This window comes from Anomaloglossus baeobatrachus, chromosome 12 (assembly GCF_048569485.1).
Source record: "Anomaloglossus baeobatrachus isolate aAnoBae1 chromosome 12, aAnoBae1.hap1, whole genome shotgun sequence".
NCBI lineage: Eukaryota > Metazoa > Chordata > Amphibia > Anura > Aromobatidae > Anomaloglossus > Anomaloglossus baeobatrachus.
Window position 1 is genome coordinate 32,221,916 of NC_134364.1, and position 27,040 is coordinate 32,248,955.

A 27,040-nucleotide genomic window follows, 5' to 3' on the forward strand; every position below is an offset into this window, starting at 1 on the left:
TTCTTGCAGCAGCGTCAGAAAGGGGCAACTCTTGTAAATGGGCCGTCTCTGGTATTGCAACTCAGCTCCATTTACTTTGTTCGGGTTGAGCGGCAGGACCAGATAAATTCTGTGGAGACGAATGGCTCTGTTTCTTGAATAGAGCAGTTATGTTTTTATGACCTTTAAGCAACTCCTTTCAAGGGAATCTGTCAAGAGATTTTGTAGTGCAATACTAATGTTATCTTCAAATAGGGCTTAAGGAGACCTTTCAGGATCAGTACGTTTTATTGCTCTACCTTATCCTGTTATCTTGTTGAAAGCTCCATAGAATTCAGTGTGACCATAGTAAATAGTCAAGCATATGTAAATACAACCTGCATATGACCTGCTCCCCCCACCCACCTGTCAGTTCTGGCATCAGTGATGGTAAATCTGAACTGAATTTGCTGCCCCAACCCATATTCCCTCCCACCTCTCTCAGCAGTAATAGTGAATGCACTGGGAGGTGGGTAAAGGGGAGCAGTGAAAATACAAATTGTATTTACATACACTTGACTAGTGTGCACATGACACTGAATTCTAAGGAGCTTACAACAAGATAACAGGATAAGGTAAAGCTATAAATGTTACTGATCCTGAAAGGTCTCCTTAAGTCCTAGTTAAAAGAAAACATTAGTATTGTACTGCAAAATTACCTAATGTTATCTTTAAATAGGAATTAAGGAGACCTTTCAGGATCAGTAAGGCTTATAGCTCTACCTTATCCCGTTATCTTGTTGTAAGCTCTCTCTTATCTTGTTGTCTCTTGCACACTAGTCAAGTGTATGTAATACAATTTACATATTCATTGCTCCTCCCACCTACCTTGCAGTGCATTCACTATTAGTGTTGAGCGAGTATGCTTGTCACTACTCGGTACTCGCACGAGTATCACTGTACTCGGGCTACTCGGCGGGTACCGAGTAATTTCGCGATACTCGTGCTGTACTCGTGGTCTTCATGTTGGCGCTCTTTTGAGAGCCAGCCCTCATGCAGGGATTGGCTGGCAGACCGCAATGCCACAGCCCTGTTACTTGTGGAATTGCAGTGATTGGCCGGCCCTCACAGAATGACCGTGCCTTTAGCCCGACACTTCCCCGCTCGGCTACGGCCCCTCCCGCACTCCACTCCGCGTGTATATATGTATGCACGCTTACACACACACGCACGTTTTTTTTTTTAATTTACAGTTTTATGGTTTCTACATGCTGCCGGTGGTCATTTCACAAAAATACTCGGGTCTCCCATAGGATAACATTGGGCTCGGTGCTCGGGACGAGTACACGAGTATCTTGGGATGCTCGGCCCGAGCCTCAAGCACCCGAGCTTTTTAGTACTCGCTCATCACTACTCACTATCACTGCTGAGAGGTGGGAGGGAGTATGGGTGGGGGAAGCAAATTCAATTTCATATTTACTATCTGATGTCAGCACTCAGAGGTGTGTGGGGGAGCAGTGAATATGCAGTTTGTATTTACATATGCTACTATTTACTATGTCACACTGAATTCTACAGAGCTTACAACAAGATAACAGGATAAGGTAGAGCAATAAAACTTACTGATCCTGAAAGGTCTCCTGAAGCCCTATTAAAAAAAAAAAAACATTAATATTGTACTACAAAATCAATTGACAAATTCCCTTTAAGAATGGTGAAAAATATTCCTTTAAAGGGAATCTGTCAGCAGGTCTTCGCTATATAATCTGAGACCAGCATGGTGTAGGGGCTGAGACCCCGATTCCCAATGATGTGTCACTTACTGGACGGTTTGCTGTCATTTTAATACAATCACAGTTTTCTCCGCTGCAGATCTAGTGGAGGACAGAATGCTGAGACCTGTATAATGCCATCCCCCACCATTGATTGGAGGCTGTGAACACTGTGCAAGAAAAAGCTGCTAATCAGTGTTAATAGACGGGGTTAAACAGAGCAGTTGACTAGGAGGCACGAGACTCTTAGTCTTGGAGTGATAAGCTCCTGCTGATAAAACACTGATTTTATTGAAACAGCAACACAGCCCAGTAAGTGACATCGCTGAAGTCAGATTACATAGCAAAATCCTGCTGACAGATTCTCTTTAAATGGTTGTTTTCTATTGGAGATGATGAGCACTGCCGATTAAACTTCCTTCCTCCCAATACCTATCCAAAAGTCTGTCCATAATCACTGACATTAGTAACTTGTCTGCAATTGATATTTTGTTCTATAGCTGCTAAATCCTTCCAATCAATTTCCCTGCTATTCCCTAACAAAGCCTACGGTCGGCCATGACGCTCTTCTACAATAACGTTGAGACCAATGTCACTGAATATGTGGAATGATGGAAGCAACACAAAATTACAGATGATAAATGGAGAACGGTGATACTCTCCAACTAGGGTAAAGGCAGCAACGTCCAAATCATTGCGACTATATCTTGTCCAGAGCCCCAACTTTAGCTTTTTTGTAGAGGGACTGCCTGAGAGCATTCATTTTTTGGTCAAGCTCCAACAGGGAGTAGCTCTAAAAGACAAAAATATATATACACACTTTAGGCAAACCATCTCAATAGCAGCTAACTGTACCTCTAACCATGAGCATACGTAGTAATAAAAAGCATTAATTTTCTATTATTTTTTTTTTTACTATTTAACATGTTAATTATGCCCTGGAAGACTGTTTGCACTGATTATCCAAAAAACTGCATCTCCAAATAAAACATTGCAAGTGTGAACAGGTGCCAACTGCTACAGCTACATGAAGCACAAACAAAACAAATACAGCAGCACTGTGAAAGCGCCAATACATATGCAAACATGGAATATATGAAATTTAAACCACATTAATGCTATATGGAATATACTTACAAAAATGAAGGTACTTAAAGTAACAATTGGTCAATTCATGTGAGCCCATCGACCGCGGCAAGGTGACCTTTCTTGATTGAATCCTATCCTAGTGTCATGCCTCTCCTGGACTAAAGCGGGCTTTACACGCTACGATATATCTAACGATATGTCGGTGGGGTCACGTCATAAGTAACGCACATCCGGCATCGTTAGTGATATCGTAGCGTGCGACGGTGAACAAGCAGAAATACTCACCTTCTCGTTCGTTGACACGTCTCTCATTTTCTAAAAATCGAACGTCCGGTTGTTCAATGTTCCTGAGGCAGCACACATCGCTACGTGTGACACCCCGGGAACAATGAACTGCAGCTTACCTGCGGCCGCCGGCAATGCAGAAGGAAGGAGGTGGGCGGGATGTTTACATCCCGCTCATCTCCGCCCCTCCGCTTCTATTGGCCGGCCGCTGTGTGACGTCGCGGTGACGCTGAACGTCCCTCCCCCTTCAGGAAGTGGATGTTCACCGCCCACAGCGAGGTCGTTTGGAAGGTAAGTACGTGTGACGAGGGGTTGCAGCATTGAGCGACACGAGCAACAAATTGCCCGTGCCGAACAAACGATGGGGGCGGGTGCGATCGCAAATGCGATTGCACGAGAAATCGACACATGTAAATCAGCTTTAAGTTTACAACATATGGGCAGATAGGATATAGGACTAATAAAAACTACCCTGCGGCTGATGGGCGGAGAGCACAGTCAGAATAGGAGGCTGTCTACACCTCCAATATACCATATTTCTCCATCGTTTCATTGGGGGACACAGGACCATGGGTTATGCTGCTGTCACTAGGAGGCTGACACTAAGTAAACAGAAAAAGTTAGCTCCTCCTCAGCAGCATACACCCTGAGCCGGAGGCGGACTCAATCAGTTTTTAGCTTAGTGTCGTAGGAGGCTGATGTGGGCCGTCTCGGCCTCCCTCAGCCATTTGTTTTTTGCGCCTTTTTTCCCTATTTTCGGCGCCGCTCATCGCTCTCATACCTGTCTTCTTGTTTTCTGCAGGTATTTTCTTCATCATCCTCCGCAGCCCTGTGGGTACCACTCCCCAGGGTCGCAGGGGTTTCAGACTTTGGGCCCTCTCCCCCGTCCATCCCCATGGTACCACTCCTGGGGGTGTTCGTGTGGGCAGGTTGTCGTGGGCACCCCTGATTCGCCCTGCTGTATCACCCCAAAGGGCGTACAGGGGCATACAGCAGGGATGGGACCTCAGCAGCGCGTCTGAAATCTGATGGGGCCCGCATCGCTGCCTTCTCCTGAGGGGGGGCTCCTTCCCCCATCATGATGCCCACTTCCCTGCCTCAGCACGCTGCTCCCCCGGAGCCAGCAGTCTCCCTGGACGGGGGCACGGCACACAGGCAGGGGCAGGGCTCCCTGCCTGCACCGCATCCATTTCTGGACCAACGCCACCGAGATCAGGTAGGACCGACCTTCTCCTACCTTCTTCCCAGGCGGCTGCAAAATTGAGGCCCCGGTCTCGGCCTAGTCTGCGCCCCGGCCACATCTCAGCAGTCGGCGGCGCGCGCCGGCTCAAGCCCACAGCTCTCTCTGGGCGCTCCGGTCATCGCCGCTGCCCCACCACTGTTTGCAGGTAGGACCGCCGGTCTCTACCTCCCCGCGAGCCGGCAGCCCCAAAATTTAGGCCCCGGCTTGGGCCTTGTCTCCAGTGTCCCAGGCCCGCCCTCCACTACAGTGCGATTGGTCGCCGGCCGTCCGTCTCCGCCCTCCGCTCTGCCCCAGGCATCACAGGGGGGGCGGTGGCTGTGTGTTTTCCCGCTCTCCAGACTTCATCTTATCAAAAAAAAAAAAAAAAAAAAGTAGAAAAGAAATAGAACTCCCGGTGTGCGGCTTGCTGAGGCTGCAGCAACCGGTTATAACAGTTAAAACAAGCCCTCAAAAGAGCCACAATCATATGAGGATTGTGTTTTTATAGTGTTTTCATGTGCATGTGTATGTGTATGTGTATGTGTATGTGTATGTATATGTATATGTATATGTATATGTATATGTATATGTATATATATATATATATATATATATATATATATATATATATATATATATATATATATATATATATATATATATATATATATATATATATATATATATATATATATATATATATATATATATATATATATATATATATATATATATGTATATATATATATATATGTGTATATATATGTATATGGGTATATATATATATAGATTGATTTGTACAGGCAACTAGTTGGCTATAGATGCAGATTTAGTGATCACAGCCACCGCAGCCCCTGACACAGCAGGTCCCGGCATCCCGCCCCGGCCGGCTGGTTAGCGCCCCGGGCTCAAACCATAAATCCCCTCGCTGATGTCTTCGGATTGGTGCGCATACGCCACGTCCCTGGCTGACGCTCTGTCATACCTACACAGGACTGGCGCAATCCCCCCGGGGAGTTTTCACCTTCATCCCCAGGTCCAGACGGCTGCTCCTCCGTAGCCTTTCGACCTCTCAGGTGATGGCCCAAGCGTACCGCCTCTGCTGGATTCCAAGCGGGCGCATGATGTTCGGCACATGAGAATAGCCTGGTAGAAACGGTGAGTCAAGCCATAAAGGTGCGAACAGCCCTTTTTTCTTTCCGGGCACGCACAGGGGGAGGTGAGTCCCGTACCAGGGGCCCCCTTTTTTCCCCCGCTCAACGCGGACCCGCTAGGTCTCATCTTCTGCAGGCCCCCAGGTTTTTTCACCTTAGTTCCCAGGTCCAGTCTGCCTCTCCTCCGGTAGCCTTTCGACCTCTCGGGTGATGGCCCAGGCGTTCCACCTCTGCTGGACTCCAAGCAGGAGGACCCGGATGTTTGGCGCATAACGATTAGCCTGGTTGAAATGATGAATCAAGCCCTAAAGGTACGGTCAGCCCTTTTCTCTCAGTGCACTCGCCGGGGGAGGTGAGTCCCGTACCAGGGACTTTATCCACTACTCGAAGCGGACCCGCCAGGTCTCGCCTTCGGCGCCTCCCCTTGGTTTTTCCTTCATTCCCAGGTACAAGCTACCGCTCCACCGGAAGCCTTCCGACATCTCTGGTGATGACCCAGGCGTACCACCTCTGCTGGATTCCGAGCAGGCGCCCGATATTCGGCGCAGGACGAATAAACTGGAGGAAATGGTGAGTCAGACCATAAGCGCACAGATAGTCCTCTTCTCCTCTCTGAGCACACAGGTTTCCTTTAGGACTTTTCCGGCAATCCCGTGATGTATTCAGTGGACATCCAGTAGTTCGCCGATTTGCTGCATCATCACAGACAACAACCAGACACGACGTTTACCAGCGGTAAGTCTTGTATTGTCATTATCCCTTCTCCAAAGAGGCTCCGGAGAAAAGGGGCATGCCCCCCTGTGATCGGCCCGCCAGGGTTCCGCCTGGCTTATCATCCCTAACGTGACGTCTCTCAGGGACTCCACGGACACCGTTCCATCTCTGTCCAGCGGACTACGTTCCATCTCTGCCGATTCAGGACTGGTTGACATCTTCGGTAAGTACCTTATCATCACAGCCCTGGCGTCTGCCAGCTGCACGGCCTGAGCCTATAGCAGCAGTGTGACCACCCGTCGAGACCTCTGACTCAGGATCTGAAACGCGGAGGCGGCATCTAAGGAGTCGCTGACTTCCCTTACGCCCTTAGGTGGCCGTCCCGTCGGAGATAGGCTAATCCAGTGGATCCCCTAGGCTACGTGAGGGTGGAATACTCCTTCCCCTAGGCTACGTGAGGGAAGAGCACAGCTCTTCCCAGCATCGGCCCAGACGCTCGGGATCGTCGCCTCACCGCTCGATCCCAGTCTGTTCAAGCCGCAAACGTCAGGGCGCCGCTATCTCTCAGCAGTCCCTCCGCCTTGCATCGCTGCGGACCGTTCCAGCTTTGTTTAAGAAGCGCTTCCAGGGATCAGGGCGGCTGTCCCTGCACAGCCTACTCGACAGGGCCGCTAAGTTCACTCCACCCAGAAACGACCTGGTGGTTTAGACTTCCCCCTAGTCTTGGGGTTTAGACAGTCACTGTTACTCCTCCGCTACTAGGGTAGCTGAGCTACCGCTTGGAGTCCTATCAGACCCCGGCCCGGTAGATCATTCCTTTAGGCACGGTATTCGAGCCCGTCCGAGGGAAGTTACTCTTCACGCAGGAGTAGTTTTCTTCCCCGCACCGAGTCGGGTTCGGTATGCGAGTCCTTGGCTGTTGGTGGAGGTGATAGCAGCGGTACACTTACCAATTTTTCATCTTTGGCCTTCCACGGGATCCCACTGAAGAACGAAGACAGGTAGCTTCCGTTTGCCCTGGGAACCCGCCAACCCCTTCCTAGTGGACCAGTCTTCATAACCGTCCCTCGGGAGGGTCCTCTCTCCTTCTTCTCTGGAGGATAGTATCTACCGTCACCAGTCTCCTGTGCTAGGGTACGCTATCCCACCATCCCACAACACGGTCCCGAGGGTCACCACTAGAGGTTGCCCCCCCCTTTTCAACATTCCGGAAGCCAGAGCCATCCGGTTAGCTGGTTACGATTTTCTTCACTGGGACGAGGTTACCCGGTCAGGTTCCAGTCGAACCATGCCACAGCGGTGGCGTGCATCATACACCGGGGAAGCGCAAGGAGTGTCATGTCAAGGGAAGAGGTTGAGAGGATCTTGCTCTGGGCCGGATCTCGTCGCTCTCTAATCTCGGCAGTACAAATCCCTACCATGGACGTTTGGACGGCCGTGTTTTTTTTTTTTTTTTTTTTTCCCCGGCAGGAAGAGCCTCGCCTAGGCAAATGGCTTTTCAACAGGGTCGTCACCAGCCATATCTACGACGAAGGGAAACCTACAGTCGTGGTCCTATGGACCTCCCGATCCAACTTTAAGTCAACGGGGCATCAAGGGTGTCCTCCTTCTCTGCACTAGGTGTCGACGCCCCCACCCGGCCGGGAGGCCAGTTCAATCTCTTGGACATCTTCCCACGGCTTCCCATGATCTCGAGGGTTCTCAAGTTGGACCAAGGCAGAGGGTGGCTCTGGAGTGGCCCAGGCGACCATAGTTAACAAAACTCACTCAACTCCTCGCAGATACTCCGTGGCGCCTTCCAGACCGTCCAGTTCTTCTGAGTCGGGGCCCTCTCTTCCACGAGGTCTCAAAGGTCCTAGGTTTACGGCCTTAATAGCGGATCCCGGGTACTTGCTTGCACAGGCCGGTTGGCAAGAAGGATGCAAACAATGATGGAGACCGGGAAGATGGTTTATTACCACACGTGAAGAGCTCCTCCGGGATGTGAGGAGCGCATCTTCTCTTCTCTTCTCTCTCTCTCTCTCTCTCCCTCCCTTCCGGCACTGCTACCATGCTTGCAGTCAGATCTGGATGCGGTTTTTTCTAGCGCGTCCCGCTAGGGGCCGAGTGTCGACGCGGTCATTTCAATTTCAGAGACTTATCACTTCTTGTCACACGATCAGGTGTTTCACGCAGAGAAGCGTCCGTCGGGCTCGGCGGCATCACCGTCCACTAGAAACGCGGGACCTGGCTCCCGGTTTGGACCTTGCCGAGTGCTTTCTACTCCCACCTGTTTGGATAGGTGGGCTCCTCGTGGCCGTCTCTTCTGCAAGGGGCATCAGGGCGGACAGCCCTCTCTTGCTGCTTTTTCCCCCCTTTTTCCGGGTCCTCCAGCAGGACAAGGGGGGTGCTCCGGCCACAACTCCCCCTTTTCGATCCAAGGCAACTGCCTTCCTTCCAGATAAGGAGATTGAGTTTCGAAATCGGTCCTAGTCTCTTCTCTCAGCCTAAAAAGGGGGCCTAGTTTGTTCCTGAGCTGGTTCGTGCCCTCAGTCGTTTATGTCTTCAGGACCGGACTTTCGGTTTACGCCGGCAGTCAGTTCCTCTTTTCACTCGCTCCCAGGAGTCGCATGCCAGCGCCCAGGTCCAAGGTTGCCACATGGATTCATTCCGTGATGTTGTGAAGCCTATTGCATAGTGGACGGACCTCTACCGCATTCTACGGTCCAAGGGGAGCCTCTTGGAGGATTGGACTTCAGACGTTGGTCGACCATGTCCACCGGGCCTCCACCTGGTCTACTCGGCATACCTTTACTAGTTCCTATCAGGTTCACACACATGCTTTGGCAGAGGCCAGTCTTGCCGTTATCTTTGCGGGCGGCAGAAGCACACCTGTACCAAGGTAGGTCTTTGAAACGATGGAGAAAGATAGATTTTTGTGTACTCACCGTAAAATATCTTTCTCTGAGTCTTCATTGGGGGACACAGCACCCACCCTGTTTGTATTTTTTGGTTGCATATTACCTGCCTGTTGCCTCAGTGGCCATATTCCCTGCCACTGGTCGCATGAATAATTGGTTATAGTTTTTACCTAGTTTGATCTAGAGTTGTTTGGTTCTCCTCCTACTGCTTGTGCACTAAACTGATTGAGTCCGCCTCCGGCTCAGGGTGTATGCTGCTGAGGAGGAGCTAACTTTTTCTGTTTACTTAGTGTCAGCCTCCTAGTGACAGCAGCATAACCCATGGTCCTGTGTCCCCCAATGAAGACTCAGAGAAAGATTTTACGGTGAGTACACAAAAATCTATCTTCTTTGGATTATAAGACGCACTTTTCCTCCCAAAAATTTGGGAGGAAAATGAGGGGTGCATCGTATAAGCTGAATGTAGCTTACCGAGAGGTGGTGGAGAATGGTCACAGGAGGCTGGGGCAATGCTGCGGGCGGTGCGGTAGGGACCATCCTTAAAATGTTGGTGGTGCAGGCGTCAAATAATAGTGCCTGGAGTCGGTGCATGCGCAGATTGACCTATCGGGTCAAGATCTCCTCTGCGCATGCCCCGCCTCCGGCCTATTGATCTCCAAGCAGCGTACTTAAGGAAAATGTTGATCGGAGGTGGCGTGTGTGCAGATGAAATCTCTGTTAGTCATTGAGCCAATAGCTCAGTCTGCGAACGCACCAACAGCGGGGGCCATTAAGCCCACACCGCTGACAGTTTACTGATGTTACCTACCTGACAGCTCCAGCAGTAAGTGTCCGGGACACTCGCCGCACCGCCCTACTCCACCACTGCCCCTGCCTCATATTACCCCGCTCCATCATCGCTGCGCCCCCCAAGTAAGACACCACTGGATTATAAATCGGACCCCATATTTCTTTTTTTTTTTTTACCTTTTTAGATACGAAAAATATGGTATACTGCAAAATAAAAAACAAAAACCTGCATCTCCAAATAAAACATAGCAAGTGTGAACAGGTGCCAGCTGCTACAGCTACGAGAAACACAAACAAAAGGCTATTGAAGTACTATATATTGGAGGTGTAGACAGCATCCTATACTGATATATATGGGCAGGTAGGATCTATTTTTTTAATATAGAGTGGGACCCCCCCTATTGAGATTTGCCGTGACGTGGCAGGGGTGGCTCAAAAAATTGATCAATATAGAGTATATTTTCTGATGCACGGCCACCTACGCTGTTATATCTATAACTCTACCTGCGAAGTCTGAGCTTTTCTTCGTTTACTGGACATCTCCTGCAAAACAGAAAAACAAGTATGTAATCACAAAAAACAGTGTTACATTAAATATTCTCATAGACCATACATCATCCTGCGTTACTGTTCTTGGTAGGGATAAACTGACAACTGGGCGTTACCATTTCCCTTGTTAAATGGGCTGGGTCATTACAGTGTCCAGATCTTATTGCAAGGGAGAATGGCCATGCCCAGTTTGCAACTTATTCATACACTTCCAGGAAGAGTAACAGAGGAACAGCACATCACACAACGCCTAATTAAAGAAATTCCTAGAATAATTGATATTTTATGGGTAATGCAAGGATACATCTAGGAGTAAGTGATACATTTTTCAAACATTTTTTAGAATATTTTTTGTATTTAATTATTTAGTTTGTTGGGATTTAAAAAAAAAAAAAAAAAAAACCCACAACAAAAAACCACAGTTTAAAATGAGCTACTAAAGACTAAAAACATTATATACACACCGTATTTTTTGGATTATAGGACGCACTTTTCCTCCCAAAAATTTGGGAGGAAAATGAGGGGTGTGTCTTATAATCTGAATGTAGATTATTGGATGGTGGAGAGAAGTCGCCGGAGGCTGGGGGAATGCTCGGGCGGCTGTGCGGGTGCGGCTGTGAGGGTGCGGCTGCGGCTGTGCGGGTGCTGGTGCGGCTGTGAGGGCGCGGCTGTGCGGGTGCTGGTGCGGCTGTGAGGGTGCAGCTATGCGGGTGCTGGGGCGGCTGTGAGGGCGCGGCTGTGAGGGCGCGGCTGTGAGGGCGCGGCTGTGAGGGCGCGGCTGTGAGGGCGCGGCTGTAAGGGCGCGGCTGTAAGGGCGCGGCTGTAAGGGCGCGGCTGTAAGGGCGCGGCTGTAAGGGCGCGGCTGTAAGGGCGCGGCTGTAAGGGCGCGGCTGTAAGGGCGCGGCTGTAAGGGCGCGGCTGTAAGGGCGCGGCTGTAAGGGCGCGGCTGTAAGGGCGCGGCTGTAAGGGCGCTGGGGCGGCTGTGGGGGTGTGGCTGTTGCGGCGGCTGGTGCTGAGGAAGCTTGGCTGGCATTGTGGGTGGTGAGGACTAAAAATAGAGTCAGTGCATGCATAGATAGAGCCCTCTGCTTACGATCTCATCTGCAAAAGCGCCGCCTCCGGCCCATTGATCTCCGAGCAGTGGACTTAAGGAACATGGCACCAGGAGGTGGTGCATGCGCAGATGAGATCTCTGCTTGCCATTGATCCGAGAGCTCAATCTGCGCTAACATCGGGCGTCATTTCTTTGAAGCACTCTTCTCCTGCAGCTGCTGCAGCCCGAGCCCCAACACAGCAGCCCGAGCCCCAACACAGCAGCCCCAGCCCCAACACAGCAGCCCCAGCCCCAACACAGCAGCCCCAGCCCCAACACAGCAGCCCCAGCCCCAACACAGCAGCCCCAGCCCCAACACAGCAGCCCCAGCCCCAACACAGCAGACCCAGCCCAGCTGCCCCAGACCCAGCCCAGCTGCCCCAGCGTCCTGTAACCCCACTCCACCACTGCTGTCACCCCCTCCGGTAAAACAACACTGAATTATAAGACTGACACCCCCCCCTTTTTTTCCACCTCTTTTTGCTCTGAATTTGGGGTACGTCTTATAATCCGGTGCATCTTATAAACCGAAAAATACGGTGTATATTTTCAACTCCGTCACTTTGGAAACTTGGCTACTTAGGAACAAGTATGTGGGATTATACGCGCAGGGCAGCATTAAATATGCAGCAAAGCGCATTCAATTTCAGGCAGAAACTATGGCACAGATGAGTCGGATGCTGCAGAAACTCAGAGGCCAGAATTACAAAAATAATAATACAAAGCATTAGAATAAATCTAAATCCTATTTCTCAATTTGGAGTCTTGCTGGTCTACAAAGTGATAACAATATGTATATGATTATAGGACTCTGACTAATAGCACGCTACAACAACTAACAATTTCTGCAGCGTCTCCACCGTGTGCGGCAGCAGCAGCACGTCTCAGCCGCACACAGTAATGTGCAGCAATTTAACACCGGGAGTGATTGCACTTTTAGGGATAAAAAGCAACTTTAGTGTTTTAAAGGGGGACGGTCATCAATCTGCCTGGAGTCTCCGTCTAGAACAGATTCTTCCTATTTTATAGTGATTTTTGCATTGTGCGGTGATGGCTATCCCCCATCTCTTTACCAATTTCACATTAGGTGCCTTTTTTACATTTTAATTTTCACCAGACACTGACATCTTTGTGTTTGCTATCCAGTTTCTACTTTCTGATAGAGGTTACTTTAATCTGTACTTTATTATGAGGACAGACACTTAAATGGTATTTTTCGATGAAGACGTTTCAGTAAGAACCCTCGCCTTCATCAGGACAAGATCACATATACAGCATTTGTGGATGATAATGTTATCACCAAAGGATCAGATGGCTGCTGGTCAAGTCCATCTCCAGCAGTCCCATAGAGGATGAATGTAGCGGCAATGTGCGGCCATATCTGTTGCTCCATTAGAAAGGAAGAAGCTGGAGAAGAATGGAGACTATGCTGCGCTGCCGTGTAGAGAGACCAACAAGGTAGAACCAAGTGATTTTATTTATCAACGTGTTTCAGCGAGAACCCTCGCTTTCATCAGGACAAAATCATGTATATAATATATATATATATTCTCCATTCTTCTCCAGCTTCTTCTTCTCTAGATCTGCTGAGTGTATGTGTGATCTGATGTGTGATTGCATGTGTGATCTGAAGTGTGTGCGTGCGCAATCTGATGTTTGATCTGATGTGTGTATGAGTGTGTGTGCACGATCTGGTGTGTGTATGTGTGTGTGTGTGTGTGTGTGTGTGCGATCTGGTGTGTGATCGTGTGTGTGTGAATGAGTGTGTGTGCAATCTGGTGTGTGATCTGATGTATGAATGAGTATGAGTGTGTATGTGTGTGATCTGAAGTGTGAATGAATGAGTGTGAGTGTGTGTGTGTGTGTGTATGTGTGTGTGTGTGAGATCTGGTGTGTGAATGAGTAGGTGTGTGATCTGATGTGAGAATGAGTATGTGTGTATGTGTATGATCTGATGTGTGAATGAGTATGTGTGTGTGATCTGAAGTGTGTATGAGTATAGGGTGCTTTACACGCTGCGACATTGCTAGTGATTGCTAGCGATGTCGTGCGCGATAGCACCCGCCCCCGTTGTACCTGCGATATGTGTTGATTGCTGCCGTAGCAAACAATATTGCTACGGCAGCGTCACACGCACATACCTGCTTAGCGTCACTGGAGACACCAAACAATCTCTCCTTTAAGGGGGCGGTTCGTGCGGCGTCACAGCGGCGTCACTAAGCGGCCGCCCAATAGCAGAGGAGGGGCGGAGATGAGCGGTCAGAACATCCCGCCCACCTCCTTCCTTTCTCATTGCCGGAGAACGCAGGTAAGGTGATGTTCGTCGTTCCTGTGGTGTCACACACAGTGATGTGTGATGCCGCAGAAACAAGGAACAACCAGCAGCATGCACCACCAACGATATTATGAAAAGGAGTGACGTGTCAACGATCAACAATTTCTGACGTTTTTGCGATCGTTGATCGTCGCTCCTTGGTGTCACACGCTGCGATGTCACTAACGGCGCCGGATGTGCGTCACTAACGACGTGACCCCGACGATATATCATTAGCGATGTCGCAGCGTGTAAAGCCCCCTTATGTGTGTGAATGAGTATGAGTGTGTATGTGTGTGATCTGGTGTGTGATCTGATGTGATGAGTATGAGAGTGTATGTGTGCGATCTGATGTGTGAATGAGTATGTATGTGATCTGATATGTATGTATGTATGTATGTATGTATGTATGTATGTATGTATGTATGTATGTATGTATGTATGTATGTATGAATGAATGAATGAATGAATGAATGAATGAATGAATGAATGAGTGCGTGCGATCTGATGTATGTGAATGTGTCGGCTGGAAGCAAGGGAGGATGGCGTGGAGCACACCTGCTGAAAGCGCCCGCCAAGGATCACAGGGGGACCTGGGATTGACAAAGACACCCGTGAAGGGGGAGGTTGGGAAGGGGGGAGATGGGTCCGATTTTTTTTTTTGGGATTAATTTATTCCAAACTGTGTTTCCCCAAAAATAAGACATACTCCAAAAATAAGCCCTAGCACTTTTTTTGGGGTTAAAAAAAAGCATAAGACAGTGTCTTATTTTTGGAATAAACAGGATATGTGCAGTGTGACCTGGGATTGGCCCATAGGTGACAGCTCCAAATTGCCAATTTGTTTTTTTTTTGCATACAAGTACACTCACATAGACCCTGGTTATTTTTTTTGTCTTCACACCCTCTAATGTTTCATAATTTTATTCTGACTTTTTAATTATTTTAAAATGCATAAAAAATAAATATTTTTGCACTACACACCGGTAAGAAGGGAATTTTGTTTACTTACCGTAAATTCCTTTTCTTCTAGCTCCAATTGGGAGACCCAGACAGTGGGTGTATAGCTACTGCCTCTGGAGGCCGCACAAAGAACTACACTTAAAAGTGTAAGGCCCCTCCCCTTCTGGCTATACACCCTCCCGTAGGAGTACGGATTCCTCAGTTTTAGTACCAAAGCAAGAAGGAGGAAAGCCAATAACAGTTTCAAAAACAAATTCAATCCGATAACTAGATCGGAGAACTTAAGAAACAACGTGAACAACATGTGCACCCGAAAAAACGAAACCCTAAAAACAGATAGGGCGGGTGCTGGGTCTCCCAATTGGAGCTAGAAGAAAAGGAATTTACGGTAAGTAAACAAAATTCCCTTCTTCTTTTTCGCTCCTAATTGGGAGACCCAGACAGTGGGACGTCCAAAAGCAGTCCCTGGGTGGGTAAAAAGATACCACATGAACGGGCTGTCATACAGCCTCTTCCTACAGGTGGGCCACCGCCGCCTGAAGGACCCGTCTACCTAGGCTGGCGTCTGCCGAAGCGTAGGTATGCACTTGATAGTGTTTGGTAAACGTGTGCAGACTCGACCAGGTAGCCGCCTGGCACACTTGCTGAGCCGTAGCCTGATGCCTCAACGCCCAGGACGCACCAACGGCTCTGGTAGAATGGGCCTTCAGTCCAGATGGAATCTGAAGCCCAGCAGAACGGTATGTGTGAAGAATTGGTTCCTTGATCCACCGCGCCAGGGTGGATTTGGAAGCTTGCGATCCCTTATGCTGACCAGCGACTAGGACAAAGAGCGCATCCGAACGGCGTAGAGGCGCCGTGCGAGAAATGTAAATCCTGAGTGCTCTCACCAGGTCCAACAGATGTAAACCCTTTTCAAATTGGTGAACTGGATGCGGACACAAAGATGGCAAAGTGATATCCTGATTGAGATGAAAGGAAGAAACCACCTTGGGAGAAAACTCTGGAATTGGACGCAGTACTACCTTGTCTTGGTGAAACACCAGGAAGGGAGATTTGCAAGATAACGCCGCCAGCTCGGACACTCTTCGAAGAGATGTGACCGCTACAAGAAAAACTACCTTTTGTGAAAGCCGAGAAAGGGGAACCTCTTTCAAGGGCTCGAAAGGCGGCTTTTGAAGAGCAAGGAGAACCTTGTTCAGATCCCAGGGTTCCAATGGCCGTCTGTAAGGAGGAACGATATGACAAACTCCTTGGAGAAACGTGCGTACTTTAGAAAGCTGTGCCAAGCGCTTCTGAAAGAATACGGATAACGCGGAGACTTGACCCTTAAGCGAGCTAAGGGACAAACCTTTTTCCAACCCAGACTGCAGGAAGGAAAGAAAAATTGGCAATGCAAATGGCCAGGGAGAAAACCCTTGAGCCAAGCACCACGCTAAGAATATCTTCCACGTCCTGTGATAGATCTTAGCTGAGGATGGTTTTCTAGCCTGTCTCATTGTGGCAACTACTCCCTGAGATAAACCTGAGGCCGCTAGGATCCAGGACTCAATGGCCACACAGTCAGGTTCAGGGCCGCAGAATTCAGATGGAAAAACGGCCCTTGAGACAGCAGATCTGGACGGTCTGGTAGTGCCCACGGTTGGCCTACCGTGAGATGCCACAGATCCGGGTACCACGACCTTCTTGGCCAATTTGGAGCGACGAGTATGGCTCGCTGGCAGTCGGACTTGATTTTCCGGAGAACTCTGGGTAACAATGCTAGAGGTGGGAACACATAGGGGAGTCGGAATTGCGACCAATCCTGAACCAAGGCGTCTGCCGCCAGCGCTCGGTGATCGTGAGACCGTGCCATGAAAACTGGGACCTTGTTGTTGTGCCGTGACGCCATCAGATCGACGTCCGGCGACCCCCAGCGGCAACAGATCTGTTGAAACACGTCCGGGTGAAGGGACCATTCTCCTGCGTCCATGCCCTGGCGACTGAGAAAGTCCGCTTCCCAGTTTTCCACGCCTGGGATGTGAACTGCAGATATGGTGGACGCTCTGCTTTCCACCCACGTCAAAATCCGCTGGACTTCTTGAAAAGCTTGGCGACTGCGTGTTCCCCCTTGGTGGTTGATGTACGCCACCGCCGTGGAATTGTCCGACTGAATCCGAATCTGCTTGCCTTCCAGCCATTGTTGGAAGGCTCGCAGGGCAAGATAGATTGCTCTGATTTCCAGAACATTGATCTGCAAGGTGGACTCTTCCTGAGTCCACGTCCCCTGAGCCCTGTGGTGGAGAAACACCGCTCCCCACCCTGATAGGCTCGCATCTGTCGTGACCACTGCCCAGGACGGGGGAAGGAACGACTTTCCCTGTGACAATGAGTTGGGGAGAAGCCACCAACGTAGAGAGTCCTTGGCAGTCTGAGAGAGGGAGACAGTCCTGTCGAGGGACGTCGATTTCCCATCCCATTGGCGCAGAATGTCCCATTGGAGAGGGCGCAGATGAAACTGCGCGAACGGGACTGCCTCCATTGCTGCTACCATCTTTCCTAGGAAATGCATGAGGCGCCTCAGTGAGTGCGACTGGCTCTGAAGGAGAGATTGCACTCCAGTCCGTAGCGAGCACTGCTTGTCCAGTGGAAGCCTCACTATCGCTGATAGAGTATGAAACTCCATGCCAAGATAAGTCAGAGATTGGGTCGGGGTTAGATGAGACTTTGGAAAGTTGATAATCCACCCGAAAGTCTGGAGAGTGTCTAGCGCCACCTTCAGACTGTGTTGGCATGCTTCTTGAGAGGATGCCTTTATAAGCAGGTCGTCTAGATACGGGATGACCGAGTGACCCTGCGAGTGCAGAACAGCTACTACTGCTGCCATGACTTTGGTGAAGACCCGGGGGGCTGTTGCCAGACCGAAGGGTAACGCTACGAACTGTAGGTGCTCGTCGTGTATGACGAAACGTAGGAAACGCTGATGCTCTGGTGCAATCGGCACGTGGAGATACGCATCTTTGATGTCTATTGATGCTAGAAAATCTCCCTGAGACATTGAGGCTATGACGGAGCGTAGGGATTCCATCCGGAACCTCCTGACTTTTACGTGTCTGTTGAGCAACTTCAGATCCAGGACGGGACGATACGATCCGTCCTTTTTTGGGACCACAAACAGATTGGAGTAAAAACCGTGACCCTGTTCCTGAAGAGGGACGGAGGTCACCACCCCTTCCGCCTTTAGAGCGGCCACCGCCTGCAACAGAGCATCGGCTCGGTCTGGTGGTGGAGAAGTTCGGAAGAAACGAGTTGGCGGACGAGAACTGAACTCTATCCTGTACCCGTGAGATAGAATATCTCTCACCCAACGGTCCTTGACGCTTGCTAGCCAAATGTCGCCAAAGTGGGACAGCCTCCCACCGACCGCGGGTGTGGGCATCGGAGACCGCAAGTCAGGAGGACGTCGTTTTGGCAACGGTTCCTCCGGCTGGTCTTTTTGGGCGTGACTGAGACCTCCAAGAATTTGAACGTCTCTGGTCCTTTTGAGTCTTTTTTGACGAGGCGAATTGGGACCTGCCCTGTCCTCGAAAGGACCGATAACCAGACTGACCCCTCCTCTGATGGGGCTTGTTTTGTCTGTGTTGCGGTAAGGAAGAGTCCTTACCCTTGGAGTGTTTGATGATTTCATCCAAACGTTCTCCAAACAATCGGTCACGAGAAAAAGGCAAATTGGTTAAGCACTTCTTGGAATGAGAATCTGCTTTCCAATGTCTCAACCACAGAGCCCTACGCAAAACAACTGAGTTGGCTGACGCCACTGCCGTGCGGCTTGTAGCGTCCAGAACAGCATTAATCGCGTACGACGCGAATGCCGCCATTTGCGAGGTCAATGGTGCTACCTGCGGGGCAAATGCACGTGTGACTGAGTCGACTCGCGCAAGCCCGGCCGTGATAGCTTGGAGTGCCCATACGGCCGCAAAAGAAGGCGCTAATGACGCTCCAATCGCTTCATAGATGGATTTCAGCCAGAGCTCCATCTGCCTGTCAGTGGCATCTTTAAGTGCCGCTCCATCTTCAACAGCAACCAAGGATCTAGCTGCAAGCCTGGAAATTGGAGGATCCACTTTTGGACACTGGGTCCAACCCTTGACCACTTCAGAGGGAAAAGGGTAGCGTGTATCTTTAAGTCGTTTAGGAAAACGCCTTTCAGGATAAGCGTGGGGTTTCTGGATTGCGTCTCTGAAGTCAGCGTGGTCCAGAAAAGTGCTTAATGTACGCTTAGGGTATCTGAAATGGATTCTCTCGTGCTGCGAAGCTGACTCCTCTACAGGAGGAGCTGGTGGGGAAATATTCAACATCTTATTGATGTTAAATATAAGATCATTAACTATGGCGTCACCATCTGGTGTATCTAGATTGAGAGCGGTCCCAGGATCAGAATCCTGATCAGTTACGTCCGCCTCATCACCCATAGATTCATCCCGCTGGGATCCAGACCATTGAGATGAATGTGAAGGCCCGTCATAACGAGCCCGCTTAGGCTGCCCGGGGCCATCGTCCGAGTCAGAGTCTTCACCCTGAGGTGTAGATGCCCGTCCCGGAGCTAGGAGCTGAGGGGGACCAGGGGGCAATACATGCACAGTGTCCGTGGTCTGAAGTACAGGCCTAGCTCGCAATGTGTCAAGAATTTGTGACATAGTGAGAGACATTCTGTCAGCAAAAGCTGCAAACTCAGTTCCTGTCACCTGGACAGCATTCACAGGTGGTACACCCTGGGACACGTCCAGCAGAGGTCCCGACTGTGCAAGCACCGCAGGGGCCGAGCACTGCACACAATGGGGGTCCGTGGAGCCTGCCGGTAGAAAAGTCCCACATGCGGTGCAGGAAGCATATAATGTCTGTGCCTTGGCACCCTTGCGTTTTACGGGCGACATGCTGCTGGCTCTCTGCATGTGAGAGAGTCTATAGCCAAAGGGCGACCAGCGCTATGTAATACCAAGTATTTGTAGCAACAAAATACTAAGAATACTACGAGCACAAGAGGGGGTGAGCCCTGAGGGCTGCTTACCGCCCGCTGAACAGCGGGTAAGAGGCTGCAGAATGCCTTGTCTGGGTCTCCCCGGCTCCCCTCTGCAGCTCAGCGTGTCAGCAAGAATGGCTGCCGGCTTATGTGGAGAGGGGCGGTCCGTGGGAGTTCCCCAACAAAAGTGCGGGAACAGTGTCCCCTCTGTGCTGACTGTGAGGGCTGGAGTATGTAAAAACGACTCCAGCCCTCAGCGCTGATGCACTGGCCAGCGTCCCGCCCCTCTCCTGACTGGCAGGTCTGGGGGCGGGAACGAACGAAAGCAGGCCGCAAAAGCCGGGGACTCGAGTTATCAGCGCGGACGCCGTAAAAGCGCGGGCCGCGCTGAAGTCCCCGGCGCACTACAAGTGCCAGCCGCGCCGCTGTTCCAGCGGCCGGCGCGACCGAGTCTAGACGTGGGCAGCGTCCCGCCCCTCTCCTGACTGGCAGGTCTGGGGGCGGGAACGAACGGAAGCAGGCCGCAAAAAGCCGGGGACTGTAGTTATCAGCGCGGCCGCCGTAAAAGCGCAGGCCGCGCTGAAGTCCCCGGCGCACTACAAGTGCCAGCCGTGCCGCAGTCCCAGCGGCCGGCGCGGCCGATTCCCATAAGTGTGCCTGCTTCAGCTAAGCTGAATGAGGCCATGGCACAGGCGCCGCAGCGCTGATGTCCCCCGGCGCACTACAACACCCAGCATGCTGCGGTGTGAGCGCCAAATGCACGGGGACACAGAGTACCTTAAGGAAGCAGGGCCATGTCCCTGATGTACTCCGCTCCATCCAGCATCTTCTCCAGGGGCTGTAGATGGAGCACGGTCTCAGTGCCTGGAGACCGGTAAATCCCACTTCACCCAGAGCCCTGTAAAAAGGGATGGGGAAGGAATCAGCATGTGGGCTCCTGCCGCCGTACCCGCAATGGGTACCTCAACCTTACAAACACCTCCGACATAAGTGGGGTGAGAAGGGAGCATGCTGGGAGTCTGTATAGACCCTCTTTTCTTCCATCCGACATAGTCAGCAGCTGCTGCTGACTAAAAACAATGGAGCTATGCGTGCGTGTCTGACCTCCTTGCGCACAAAGCTAAAACTGAGGAATCCGTACTCCTACGGGAGGGTGTATAGCCAGAAGGGGAGGGGCCTTACACTTTTAAGTGTAGTTCTTTGTGCGGCCTCCAGAGGCAGTAGCTATACACCCACTGTCTGGGTCTCCCAATTAGGAGCGAAAAAGAAATTTCAGGTGTAGGGCATCATACACATTACAGAGATGAAACTGGAAAACCATAAATTCCTTTTGATAATATTTTCAGAGGAGATCGCAACGATCAAAAAAATCCTGAAATTCCATATTAAAAAAAGGGGCTCACCATGGTCTGAAAATACTCAGGAGAGATGCCTTCTAATTCCAAGATCCGATCCTCTAGCTTTTTAATTCTCTGATAAACGTCTTTCGGCACGGGTCCTCCTGCATGTGTTATACAGTAGATGTTTAGACTTGAACAGTGTAAAAAAAAGAAAAAAAAATTCTATAATTCTAAAGAAAAAAAAACTACATAAATTTAAAATATGTTCTATAGCTTCTCCATCCTTTACATTGAGTAATCTCTACCGGTGTGCTCTGGATTTCTAGCTCCTCGGCAGTGTAGGCCGAGGCGGATGGGCGAGTAGGAGGCAGAGAAGAAAGAAGACTGTGACAGGCTGTCTCCAAAATAATCGACAAGATTGTTTTTAACTCTCTGTCCTCCAAAAATTGGAGGACATAGAGTTGAAAACATAAGTAGGAAGAAAAAATGAGCTGACAGGTAGGAAACATTAGTCTAGACATGGAGTGGCCGATTGATCTGAGTTGTTACCTGGGTTTAGCCGCAGGTGATATTCAATACTTTGCAGCCTCTCCTCTACGGCCTGGTTCCCACAGTCATGTGGAAGAGGATGCGACCTGGAGCTGGAAGTGGAGCCATCAGTCCTAGTTTGAGGTCCGTATGCATTCACAACCCTGGAAACTGATATGGGACATTAAAGTCGTCATACACATATCTATTAATTATCATTATTGTCAACCGAGCTCAATTTCTCACTTATCGAAGATCAGATTCTAAGCAACAAAATAATGTAGAATATTGATGCGGATGAGAGATGGATCGCCATCAATTGCTTAAAGGGAATGTGTCACCAGGTTTTTGCTACCTCATCTGAGAGCTGCTTAATATAGAAACAGAGACCCTGATTCCAGCGATGTGTCACTTTGTTTACCATCACACAATCACAGTTCTTAGATGTAGCAGAGCTCAGAAATCTAACCCTGCCCACACCACAGCTCTCTGTGTACATTGTCTATAGACAGTGAGCTGCTCATCAGAGGAGAGAGCATGGTCAGACTAGACCTAGTCACAGCACTGACATCCCCCTGGCAAGAAAAACGTAATAGTAAACAATAGCATTTCTTTGTATTGGGCTCAAGGCCCCCTGTATAGGTACAGGGTGAAACAAGAAATTTTGGTCTCTTTGCAGGCACCACTAGAGGGAGCCCAGAGGGCTAACAACATCAATTATTATTAGCAGTATGCAGATAAACTCATGAACATGACTAAGACTATGTGTCGAAACGCGCAGTTCGATGGGGTCCTGAATATCTATTTTCTCCCTTTGCTGACCGCTTTGTATACATATATTTTTAATGGAATTGCCTTAATAAACGTGGAATCGTTTTAATCTATGATCTGTGGACTGCGCTGGACATTTCTTTCCTTTACTTAAAAAGGGGTTAATCTGGGACTAGGCAGTCCCACATAACCCTTACATGTATTTATAGCTAAAAATCGTTTTGTGTGCTTTATTAAAAATAGCCACCTAGAGCCCCCTCCGTTGCACCGCTTATTGCCAACTGCAGAAGGAGTTAACTGAGACTCTGTCAGTGAGCTCATTTTGACAGGAGAGCTTGCAACTCTTTATCTTTGCTCTTCTGAGTGCCTCAGGTTATTATATGACCACCTCACATTTCATATGATCATAAAAAGGAAGGAGTAAAACGTTGTCTGAACAAGCTCGCTACCAAAAGTAAAAATGACCAAAAATGAGAATTGCAATAATTAGTTTTTAATCAAAAATAAACTATTAAAACAAAAAATAATTTCCAAATGTTTCCAGAATCTTAGAATCTTTAAAATCAGCACAGACTTTTGAAACTATTCAGAATGATATAAAACAAAAAAAAAACAAAAACAAAAACACAAGTATGGAGCGCAAAACATGGATATGTGAAATTGCTTTAATGAGGATTTACTTTATTTTTACTTATATACACATATCTTTGGGGCTAAAAATCATTTTTTTGCAATTAGGTTTCATCAAAAAATGTTTTTACATCGTTTGGCTTTTATAGGCTTTTCATTTCCCTGCACATTCAACTTTGATGTGGTTATAAATAAGCTAAAAGCACATCCTTTCCTATTGGATTGTCAGAATGAGCTCACTAACAGATTCTCAGTTTACTCATTCAGCAGCCAGCAATTGACAGTGCAGCATGGACAATACAGAAGGAGAACGGTGCAACATTTTTAACAACGCTCAATTAAAAAAAAAAAAAAAATTTAGCCAAAAATATATACAATAAATGCAACCTGTCACCAGTTTTATCCCTTATAAATGCTGCCCATCACTTTTTATAGCATGTAAATGGGGTTCCTACAACTCCTTTATAGTCTCATAGCTGCCCCCCGAATAACCCAGAAAAAGGGTCATGTCCCGTTCCGATGGGCGTTTCCTGATTGCGCTCGGTGCCTCCTCAGTCCGAGAAAACACCACCTCTTCTATCTGGATGGAAATAGATGGCACCTGCTATGTCATCCACATAATGCCTGAATTTTTGCGTCTGCGCAGTTATGGTAAATCAGAAATCTGCGCAGGCGCACCTCGTTCTGCCCTAGTGTATCCCGGAGTCTTGTAATGCAGAGGCTTCACTTCTATCTCACGAGTTCCCTTATATGCTGCGGGCTGCATAATATAACAGAGCGAGGGATGCCTGCGCAGGTTTCCAATTCAACGGCGCAGGCGCAAAACTTTGAGCACTATGTTATTCATGTCCCGTGCTGCATGCACACATTCTGTTCTAAAAGGTGTTTCCGGATTGCGCTCGGTGCCTCCTCAGTCCCAGAAAACGTCTCTTCTATCTGGATGTGTGGAGGTCACCTGAGCTGTAGTATGTTTGTTTAAACGTAATAAGAATATCTGTGTATGTAAATAATCAAAATGTAGATTTAGATGCAAAATTATCTGTCTGTCTATGTAGCCATTGCACAGACCTATAGTATAATTTAAAGTTGTATAATCATGAAGGAGTTAACCAAAGATGAAGCCAGAATGTGAAGCTGTAAGAAGTGTTATCAGTAATGTTCACATAGAAGGAATGTACGGGAGGGCAGGAGTGTGATGTGAGAAATAGGGGAGTGAAAGCCCTCCTTGTTAGCTTCAAGGTTATTCATGCTTACGGTATAATTGGATCCATCTTATTAAACTAGTTCAGTTGGTGATGCTGGCTGAAAAGAGAGCATGTCTGTGTTCTTTGTCTTATATACATTGATATATATTATATAATAAATATATATATATATATATATATATATATATATATATATATATATATATATATATATATATATATATATATATATATATATATATATATATATATATATTATATATATATATAGGCACCGATAAACAGCTAATATGGCATCGTCTCTGGATATCCGAAATGAGGACTCCATTAGCAGTCTTCAACGCAAATTCCTCCCTTGACAGATGGAAATGGATGGCGTCTTTTAGGTCATCAACACTTTGCTCGAAGTTTTGCACCTGCGCAGTTGAATCAGAGACCTGCGCAGGCGCACCTCACTCTGCCCTAATGTAGACCGGAGTCTTGTAATGCAGAGGCTTCATTTCTATGTCATGAGTTCCCCTATATGCTGCGGCCTGCATAATGTAGCAGAGCAAGGGATGCCTGCGCAGGTCTCCAATTCAACGTCGCAGGCTCAAGACTTTGAGCACTGTTATTCTAGTCCCATGCTGCAGCATGCACATGCTCCGTTCCGATAGGCGTTTCTGGATTGCACTCGTGGCTCCTCAGTCCCAGCAAACACCGCCTCTTCTCTCCAAATAGGAGTGGATGACATGTCCTGTGTCATCCATACAGTGCAGAAAGTTTTTCAGTTGAATCAGGGACCTGCGCAAGCGCCCCTCGCTCTGCCCTAGTGCAGATCGGAGTCTTGTAATGCACAGGCTTCACTTCTAGGTCATGAGTTCCCTTATACGCTGCTGGCTGCATAATAGAGCAGAGTAAGCAGTGCCTGCGCAGGTCTCCGATGCAACGGGGCAGGCGCAAAACTTTGATCACTGTGCTATGCATGTCCTGTGCTGCATGCAAATTGCGCAGTCTGCTCCAATGGGTGTTTCCGAATCGCGTACAAAGCCTCCTCAATGTCGGAAAACATTGCTTTTTGTATTTGGAAGGAAGTAGCACAGGCGTAAAACTTCGAGCTCTGTGTTATTCATGTCCCGTGCTGCAGGCAAATTGCACGGTCCTTTCCGAGTTGTTTCCGGATAGCACTCTGGGCTTCCTCAGTCCCGGCACACAACGCCACTTCAATCTGGAAGGAAGTGGACGATGTCTCCTATGTCATCCAAACAGTACTCGAAGCTTTGCACCTGCGCAGGAGCCTCATGGGCCCCCTGCATACCCACTTTATACCCCTCGGGGGTTTGTAGGGCACCTATGAGGGAAGGGGTTGTAGGAACCCCATTTATTCGCATTAAAAAGATGATGGGCAGGGTTTATAAGGTACAGTGGAACCGGTTTACGAGTAACTTGGTGTGCGATTATTTTGCTATACGAGCAAAGCTTGTTGTAAATTTGTAACTCAGTTTACGAGCAATGCTTTGCTGTACGAGCAAATACCGCACGCACTTCCGGTTCCGTACTTTCACCGCACTCTGACCCGCTCTTGCAATCCGCACAAACACTGACAAACACACACGCACACATACATATTATGCTCACCTTACCCTCACCTTATGTTCCCTCGGCGGCCTCCTGGTTCTTGTAGTTCGCCGGTACAGGATGTGTATTGGGTAACCATCCCGACGATGGAGGAACTTCCTCTGTCACCCGCTACTCAAAGGCAGCGCGCTGACCAATCAGAGGCAAGCGGCTCCTGCGTATGACACGGATTCTGACTGTGGAAGCTCCTGCATGGTCGCGATGGTTTCCGGATACACATACCTGCGGACTACAAGAACCAGGAGGCAGGCGAGGGAACGGAGGGTAAGGTGAGCATAATGTGTGTGTGAGAGAGAGAGTGTGAGTGTGAGAGAAAGAGTGAGTGTGAGAGAAAGTGTGAGTGAAAGAGTGTGAGAGAGAGTGTGAGTGTGAGAGAGAGTGTGAGTGTGAGAGAGAGTGTGACTGTGAGAGAGAGTGTGACTGTGAGAGAGAGTGTGAGTGTGAGAGAGAGAGTGTGAGTGTGCGAGAGAGAGTGAGTGTGAGAGAGAAAGAGAGTGTGAGAGAGAAAGAGAGAGAAAGAGTGTGAGTGAGTGAGAGAGAGTGTAAGAAAGTAATGGCACAATAGTGGACCAGGATGGGACATTGCACAAGTTGTGGAACGAATTGTCTGAGCTTCCAATAATTCCTATGGGAAATTTTGCTTTGCTAGAAGAGTAACTTGGTTTACAAGCACAGTCCCAGAACGGATTGTTCTCGTAAACCAAGGGACCACTGTATTTAGGTAAGAATAAAAAATATCTCCAAAAGTAGACCCCTCATTTAAAGCCTTGTGAAGTGTGACAATCACGTAGAACAATCCCACCTGTCTTGAGGAAATAAGGCGCCTTGTACCTTTTACGTGGCTCTTGAATCCTGGAAATGGCGTGAATACGGCGTCTGTCCTGGCACAACTGTTCTCTGCGGTAATAAAAAAAAAATAAAAATAATAGATATAATTGACCGGACGTTGGCCGAATCATATAACATGATGGTACTGGGTGACGTCCGGCAGCGTCATATCTAGCAGGGAGTACATATCACAAATGGAGATAAATGATTGTGCTTCAGTAAATAAATAGGATACGACCTAATATATATAAAAGTAATGTTTCCATTAATGAGGCGATGGCGCACTATTCACTGCATCCCATATAGGCGCAGCGCAATAA

The 27,040-nt window shown here is 48.7% G+C and overlaps 1 protein-coding gene across 1 annotated transcript in view; it reads right to left on the bottom strand.

Annotated features, from left to right (window-relative positions):
* Window positions 1–740: 740 nt before the first annotated feature.
* Window positions 741–27,040, bottom strand: part of MBIP (MAP3K12 binding inhibitory protein 1) — a 56,377-nt gene continuing 30,077 nt past the window's right edge. Inside the window, exons 6-10 of the mRNA XM_075331229.1 lie at window positions 26,724–26,789; window positions 21,691–21,840; window positions 21,205–21,302; window positions 10,388–10,426; window positions 741–2,523 (exon numbers count right to left, since the gene is read on the bottom strand). Of these exons, the coding sequence (XP_075187344.1) occupies window positions 2,431–2,523; window positions 10,388–10,426; window positions 21,205–21,302; window positions 21,691–21,840; window positions 26,724–26,789 (446 nt within the window). The 3' untranslated portion in view covers window positions 741–2,430. The remainder of the gene's footprint in view (window positions 2,524–10,387; window positions 10,427–21,204; window positions 21,303–21,690; window positions 21,841–26,723; window positions 26,790–27,040) is intronic.